Source organism: Phytophthora infestans, genomic scaffold, assembly GCF_000142945.1.
Source record: "Phytophthora infestans T30-4 supercont1.92 genomic scaffold, whole genome shotgun sequence".
NCBI lineage: Eukaryota > Oomycota > Peronosporomycetes > Peronosporales > Peronosporaceae > Phytophthora > Phytophthora infestans.
Genome location: NW_003303667.1, coordinates 490,250 through 498,501, shown reverse-complemented (window position 1 = coordinate 498,501; position 8,252 = coordinate 490,250). Strand labels below are relative to the sequence as shown.

The following is an 8,252-nucleotide window of genomic DNA, read 5'->3' as shown; positions in this document are numbered from 1 at the left end:
ATGCTTGATACTACTAATTGGTAAGTTTACTTGGTGTGAACGGCAAATGTGAAGCTGCTACCGACTTACTTGGAGTTGTATGAGATCTTTGCCTGAAGTAACTTCCGCGTCTTAAAGCAACAAAGCATGCAACTTTCGATTGCATGACAAATCATAGCACACATTCTAGCATCCAAATATGTAAATCTCTAAACATTTTGAAGTAGTTGTTTTCGGAAAAAACGTTGTGTGCAAAAAAACAAGAAAGTGAAACAAGACCAAAAATGCTAGGTTTTATAACAAGACTAAAAGTACTATGACAAGATCAAAAGTACGAAACAAGACCAAACATACAGTGGCGAGACTGATATTACTTGCACAACAGATAAGCGTGCTTAGACTTTACGACCCGGTTTTTTTGTCAAGGCGAATGTATCTGGCTAGCGTATCAATTGTGTGAACGCTCACGCTCGAATATGATGTGTTGTTAAACCAGTGCTTTGTGGTGCAGGCTGCAGCGAGGCTGCCGTAGCTTTAGCGTCAGAGGAAGACGCTCGACTTACTGAATCACTAATACTAAGCCTCTTATTCCCACAACCAGAGCTCAAAGTTAATACCTTAGCTTTTAGGCTTTAAAACCAGAAGTGATTTGTTTACTATTATTGCAGCCAAGCCGCCTCGGGGTAATGTATCTGTCTAACTATCTAACATAGTTAAATCTAATCAAATGCATAACGTGTGGCTTTCAGCCAACGTACTGAGAGACCTTGTTAACTCTCCAACTCATGTACTGAGCGTTTATTAGCTATCCGGGTACTTCTTTCCCCTGTGTGATCCACACCATGTAACACCGTTACACATGCTGCGTACGTAATAAACATTTACTTGTCTGGACCTTCTTCGGTTCGGTGCTCATAGCTGCCGTAGTAGTCGTTATTTCGGCCCGAATCTTCTCAACGGTTTGATTGGACACAGAGGCGGATGCAGATACACTCTCCATAAACGAGACAAAAGGCGAAGGAAACCCAAGATGCCGACCCGTTGTGGGATCTGAGTACTCATTTGAAATACAGAAATCACAGAATTTCTTGAGGTACGACGCGTAGCCATCCCTTGCCTCCTTCCTAATCATATGTGTGGCAGTAGCAATGCGCCTTGTATCAAGTCCTGGAGCGATGTCGCTTTCGCCGTCATTAGATTTAGGTTTCTGATACTCACCCAGCCAAATGGATTGTGAGTCGGAGTGTTCCTCATCCACCTAAAGGATTGTGGGGCCTAGAGCCGTTCGTTTAATTAAGTATGTTTAGCCTCGTCAAAGTACGTTTAGTCTTGTCGAAGAACGTTAAGTCTTGTCATTGTACTTACAGTCTTGTTGAAGTGTGTTTAGTCTTGTCATATTACTTACAGTCCTACCATAGTAAACTAGATGTCTTTCAGTCTAGAGTTGAAGTCAACCTAAATTGGGTCGGTCAAGCCTGACTGGTTTTTTTACTCCTTCTTACTATCAAAATCTAGACCAAACGTATCCCTAAAGAGGCGCTCGCTTGTCATCTGCTCTTCCTGCGCTTTCAACTTGGCCTCGTAAGCTTAGCTCTTCTCAATAAATCCAGCCTTGTAAACTGCCTTGAGCTCCACCAGTGTTGAGCAGTCGTTTGCTTCACCAAAGCTATTTATTTGCGCTCGGATCGGTTCTTGTAGCACGGTATTCTGGTCGCGTACCTTATGGCACACCTCCTTCCATGTGCTTACCTTTGCACAATATCTTGCCGTGTGGTAGTCCCAATATTTGAAGACATATCCGCTCTCCAAAAATCGTGTTCTCATCTGCCGTAATCATTTCCTCCTTGTATGCACTCATTGCCTTGCATGTCTCCTGGATATGTGCCGCGCCGACCCTGCACGCAGCTCTAACGGTACCAAATGGCGCTTGTCAGGGTACAATATCAGATAGGCGGTATCGAACCACAGCTTTGACAATAAGTCTACGTTCTCTTTTTATTGCACGGTACGTCCGTCAATAAAGAGTATAATAACTGCTGCTCAATACACATACCTTCGAAGAAATGAAGTCGAATAAGACCGTGTTACGACTTAGCACCTCTAGTGGGTGCTTCCATAGTTCTTTCGGCTCGGGTTTTAAGGGAAGAGGTTCTTCCTTCAGCTCACATAGCTTCTGTCGGAGCACTGGCTTCGATTAATACATTTTTAAATAATAACCAACATTCACACATCATTAATATATGGTACCTTCAAGTATCTTGAACAAATAGCTAGCGCGGCGGCTGCGCTGCTCTCCGACACGCTTGTCGCGGTGCTTATTCCACGACCTCGTCCGGATATCACTCCCAAGAGCCGTGCACTTTAATGCCCTTGCAGCTCTTCTTGTGCTTGAAGAAGCTCGTGCGAGATATTGCCTTCTCGCGCCGCTCGCACTGCTTGGTCGCGAGGCCGTAACACGCCTTCGATATGTTTGGAATTGTAATTGTAATTTAAGCTAAGCTTATGTTCATTAGATATTTGATTTTGGTTGGCTAAAATATTTTTGCATGAGGTAAAAGAAGTTGTAATATTTCGCCGCAAAAGGGTGAAACAAAATGCCACAATAGCACCTTTTGTCGGTCTTTCAAGATCCGCTAAAAAACGCTTCACAAGGAGCTTAATTGGCACGTTTTGCTGTGTATCCATGCTTCCTCACACCGCGATTTGTAACAAGAGCATTTGTATCGGCAGAGGGGAGGTGGACAGCGGTACTTTCATTCATGAATTCTAAGATTACTGTATATACTATTAATAAAAGCAATATCAATTTCCCCTGTCAGTGACAACTTTTCAAAAGACTCATCAAGATGACTGCATATTCGACCGTTAACGCAAGCTGGAGCTGTCGTGCAGATTTCCGAAACGTCGCCATGCCTAGAACCACGTTCTTGAAGGAAGAAGATAAGGTGTTAGTGCAGCTCGCTCGCACCTACACAGAGCACGGTAGCAAAGTAGTTTGAAGTAAAGGTCAAGAAGATGCGACGCTGGAAACGAAGTCCCGTGCAACTCGCTCAGCGAATTGAATGTTCTAAAGGGAGCATTTGACAGGAATCTGACAACAATTCCACACTCATCTTTCTTACTGCAGTTGAGGTCGTCGTGGTCGTCGTAGCTCGCTGGTGTTATCGATTTGGCAGCCGCTCCAGCATCCAAATCTCAAGAGAATGCATTGAGCAAAGCAGCAAGATCAGCTAGTACGAATATACAGCTAAAAATACTGTCACCGGTAGTTACACGAAACGCGTTGGAATCGTAGAAAGTGACACCAAATCAGCAAAATGAGGTCCATCATAGTAAAGTGAAGGGGGCGGTGGCGATAGAAGCAAATGAGCGTAGCGAAATGACAGATATTTTGGGATCCATACCTTTGGCCACGATTCAGGCTTTGAGCTGGCACAGAATTCGACGCAACAATTTGATTCTCGAGAGGCCTGTCTACTATATCCGATCAGCAGCTGACACGATTTTAACTATTTTCCATCGAGATAAGATCACTTATCCGGCGGCGGCACCAGCGTTGAATGCTAGGGAGCTTCTTCCAACTGCTTTAGGGTTATATGTCCAACGATATACGCACTGACAACATCGGAAGGAACGCTGCCGCTTAGCCAGACTGCGTTTACGGGTGGGGACGCCACTGGCTTCTCGACGTCAGATTTCAACGCGTTGTGATTACGAGCTGCTTGGACACGCGCTCGATACTGTAAGCTGCTGCTGCCATTATGCAGTGATATTATTTACTTCTCTGTCCCACCAACGTATATGGAATAACAATATGAGCTTGATAAAAGTCTAATTACCCTTATTCAAAAGCTTGGTGAGTGTGCTATTTTATTTTTTGTGCCTTCATAACCGTGAACAGCAAGTAAATAACGCCGTAAATGTGGAGTCACGTTAGGAGGAGGGAATGCTGTGAGTTTTATGAATTTATAATTTTATTAGCAAAATTTTACAAAACTTGCAGTAAATGCTCATTCCGATATGGCGATCCTATATACATTAGCGCAATCTCGATCGACGTGTGTAGCAATGTTACCGGCCAGGTATTTACTACGTGTTGAGGAAGCTCACAATAGGACGACCGAGTCTTAGGTTTAAGGAAAAATCAACTCTGACATTTATTTTAGGACCAAGGCCATAGTCCTGGATAAATACACGTCATAGACCAATTGGGTAATAATGGGTTTGGCTTTCCATATATCATCCAGCACAATGACATCATTTCAAGACACGCTTGTCGTATGCTGAGGCACCTACTTATGTGATGAAGGGGCCCATTACATTACGCCCCCTCTTAAAGTTGCACTTACACAACATGAGCATGGACAAAGAACATTAGGGAAGACACCTGGAACGACGGCGGAGATGACAGCGACGGCGGCGACAATGCTCGCGGCACCAAGACAATGGATCTCAGCTGATGGGCGGTCACGCTCCGTGACGAGTGTGCGCAGCGACCTCTAACCTCAAGCGACAGCGTAAGCGAACGCCAGAACCGGTGTCAATGCTGGTGAACATCGACGTGGTCCGGCGAGGCTCTATTAGGGCAACGTTTCAAACATCACGTGGTCACCCCCGCGACCTCGGCTAGCGTTTTCGACGGGTAGTCCGAGTGCGTAACGCCGCTTGCTCTCGCGTAGTACGCGAGAGTTCAATTTCAACCAAGAGCACGTCGGCAGGTGCGCGTTCAGCAGCCGTTTTTATCCGGCGAGGACGCATCACGCGGAGCCAAGGAAATCCGCTGACGACGTGGAACATCCACCACGACCATGACGGTGAATCCACGGGAAACACGATGACGTTACATCAGCCGCTTGGGCCTTTGAACACCAACAACACGTGAGGATTCGCTCTGTTGACGCAGCGATGGGTTGCGAAGAGGGCAGAGCATTGCAGGCTTGAAAAACACTCTCAGCGCTGCGAGCGACGGGAAGATGAGAGACAGGCTTTGGCGGTTGGAAGCTTACGACTTGCTCACGTCTCGTCGACTCACTTACTTAATCTTTTGCTCGGTTCACTCAGCGAGTGGTTTAGTGGCACATCGGCGAGCTGACACGCCGACGGTCACTGATTCGAGCCCAGAGTCGACTCCAAATATCTTCCTTAGTTACTACGGCGAGCATTTCTGTGCACACGCAGCGGCGATTCACCTTTTCCACTCACGCATTGGGACGTGCGTGGCTTCTCGTACTCGCTCACCGCAGTTGGGACGTCCTTCAACAAGCAAATGCGTGGCTCTGAGGTATATTCCGTCGAGGAGAGAGCCAACCAACGCACGCGATAGTGTCGTTCCTCGTTCCGCGGGACATGGCCCTGTCGCGACCCCTCGGATTGTTGCGAGAACCACGGCTCTGGCGAAGGTCATGGTCGACGGTTCGCTCGACGTTTTAACGCTGAGCGTCCGAAGAGTGAATTAAAGGAGCTGGACCATCTTGCTGGAAAGTTGCCGCGCCACGCGAGGACGAAGCAGCGTCCGGGGTCCGACCGGATGGTACTTCTTTAAAGGTCCGACGTAGAACGACGGATGTAGCCGTAGTGTCGAAGGAGGGTCGAGCGCTTAGGCGTCACCAATAACCTTGGTTACCGTAAACGTCCCAATAAGGCGTCGAGCGAGTTTGCTCGCTTCGAGGTTGGTAACCGCAGCGTTTCTGACCCCATCTGTTAGCAGGAGCACTCGCGCACCTGTCGTAAACGTGGCCGTGCGCTCGCGGCCAGGCTTGTCCGCGTTCTTCTTCGGCTTGCCCACAGCGTCCCGCAGTGCGTCTTGAGCGTAGTGGGTGTCCGCTTGGCGTTGTAGAACGAAGTCGGAGACGGTTCCGAAGTCCATTGTTCGCGACGCTCGCGGCGCGTAGCTAGCCGAAGCAAGTGCGCTCGAATCAGCTCCGGGGTTATTCAGCTTACGGTTAGTCATTTGGATAGGATTGTGAGGTGTACTGCTCGGGGTTGTTCGTAACGCGCATGTTGTCCTGGGTTCCGGTTGGGCTTTACGACGGCACGGTTGCTGCCGGAGATGGCGTTGAAGATGGCGATGCTGTAGATGTTCATAGGAACACAAAAACCAGGAAAGCCTTTCCAGTCAACGAGGCGACGTGGTCACTAACCGATACGGATTTCGTAGTGCCAAAAAGACATCTCCGTCACCTTACCGTACGTGCCAGTAGCGGATCTGGTATTCGTTCCGCTGTATACGAAATTAGATCTTACGGTGACGCTCGAAAACGATGCCGTGCTGCCAGTCGACGTCGCCGGCTTGGAGGTGCTTGAAGTCGAAGTCGAAGTCTGAGTAGCTGTTTACGTGCTGCTGGTTAATGGGGCCTTGTTGGTGCTATTGGACAATGCAGTCACTGCTCTGGACTTGTGGTCTCCACGGTCTTCCGGGGTCGCGGTGGTAGTGGTCTGAGCTATGCTGGCAGGGTATTCAGTCGATGCCAGCTGTGCAGTAAAGGATTTAGTGGTTGCGCTGGAGCTGGATTCGATGGGACAGAAGAAGAAGGTCAGCTGGGACAGCGGTGCGTCTTGGTATCGTCCGGCGGGTGCAGGTGAGCGTCGGCAGTTCACTCTCGCAGAGGAGGGTGGCGCAGGAGCTGGAGGGGGACTTGGTCGAACTTATGTCGGGTGCGATGTTCATGACCATATTGCAACAGGACTTGTCTGTGATCTCCTCACAGGCCTCGTTATACGATAAAATGCGTTACCGGGCGGGGTGACGCTGGCGTCATACCAGGCGTGTCGACTCAAGATGTGAAACTCAACGAGAGTGGCCTCGGCACATGTTTCGTCACGTGGCATACCGTTATAGGCGCTGGTCAGATCACAACGTGGCGCTGCCGGCCGCTATGGCCTCAGGCTTGCTGTTGCCATACAGCCCGACCCCTTAGTACATGGCTTGTGCTCGGTGGGGGTTGCGGATCGAACGGAGGCTGATGATGAACGTTGGCCGTATTTGCACGGATTGGCAATCTAGTCAGATAATTTAACCAATCAGAAAATGAGAGACCAATTCTAGCCTATTGAGAATCCGTATCAACAGGGGCTACTAGAGCACGTGGAGAATTAAATATGGTGGCAAGATCCACATCACCCTTTAGGTCCCTGGATATCAGCAAGCAGACCATCCATTTCTAGGCTGTAGATGACAGTTCTTGAAAATTTGTCCGCAGCCTCCTTTAACAATTAAACATTCAGAAAATGTACGATAAAAGCGTTTCGAGACCGCTTACCTACAGCCCCGAACGTTTTTTTGTGCCTCGGTGGGTGATAACACACACTGATAGGCGGCTGCGAAGCCGAAGGCTCCTGATGCTCGCCACGGCGGCATCCAAAGGCCTTCCACTAAGGTACTCCAGCTTGAAGCGGACAGCCACTAGCAGCCAACACTGACTTGTTACACCTACTTCACACTCAATCATAGAATTAGAAGAATTCTATAGCATTTTTGTCATTGGACGTACAGTACATATTAACTTCTTCATTCTCATATCCGTAAACCATTCTAAAAGACTGGAAAGATACACAATTAGTAAACAATTCTTCATCAAGCAAAGTGGTCATCTCAAACCCATACCATGATTCTAACAGAGGAAAGCGCTGTTTTACGCCTCTCTTGACCGTGTTTATCACCTTCTTTTTCGGCTTTGCTACTTGAGCCTTGATGATGTTGCCCTCTGCCTTAGCCCAGCACCACAGCGTTGTGCGGTGGACTCTGTACTTGGCGGCCAGCTCCTCGGTTACTTTTCCTGCAGCAGTAACATCGAGTAGAGCCTATATATAGAACATATTAGTATGTAATAGGAGAACGGTAGGGATTTAAGGCTTCTGTACCTGTCGGCGCTACTCGTTAGTGCACTGCGGCTTGCGCCGTATCGAAGAAAGCTAAGAAGTGGTGATTGAAATGGAAATGGTCGGGAAAGCCAAATTGGATGGCGTTATAAATTATTAGCTCTTAGCGCAATGTTAAAATATTTACGCCTTTTAATTTTGTCCTTCAATTTTGCTTGGGGTGATGATTTTACAACGTTGCATTTTTCCGTTGATTCCAACAAAGAGTGGGTTAGGGCGCGTATTGCACAATAAAAGGACGCAAGCTTGTTCGTACGAAATTAAATATTTTTATTGCTCCGTTTAAGAGAGAAATAATGTCTGCTTATCCCAAATTTGCATCAAAAAGCCAGAATGGAGCTGCAACAAGACGTCGTGGTAAGAAACGAAAAGCTAGCATGAAGCATGCTAGGTCG

The 8,252-nt window shown here is 47.8% G+C and overlaps 1 protein-coding gene across 1 annotated transcript; it reads left to right on the top strand.

Moving 5' to 3' along the window:
- Nucleotides 1-838: 838 nt before the first annotated feature.
- On the top strand, nucleotides 839-2,433 carry PITG_18955 (uncharacterized protein; the record flags this gene model as incomplete). The annotated part of the gene is made up of 4 exons (XM_002997006.1): nucleotides 839-845; nucleotides 1,053-1,072; nucleotides 1,495-1,560; nucleotides 2,254-2,433. 4 exons carry the CDS (start codon nucleotides 839-841, stop codon nucleotides 2,431-2,433), a joined length of 273 nt encoding a protein of 90 aa, XP_002997052.1.
- Nucleotides 2,434-8,252: the final 5,819 nt, after the last annotated feature.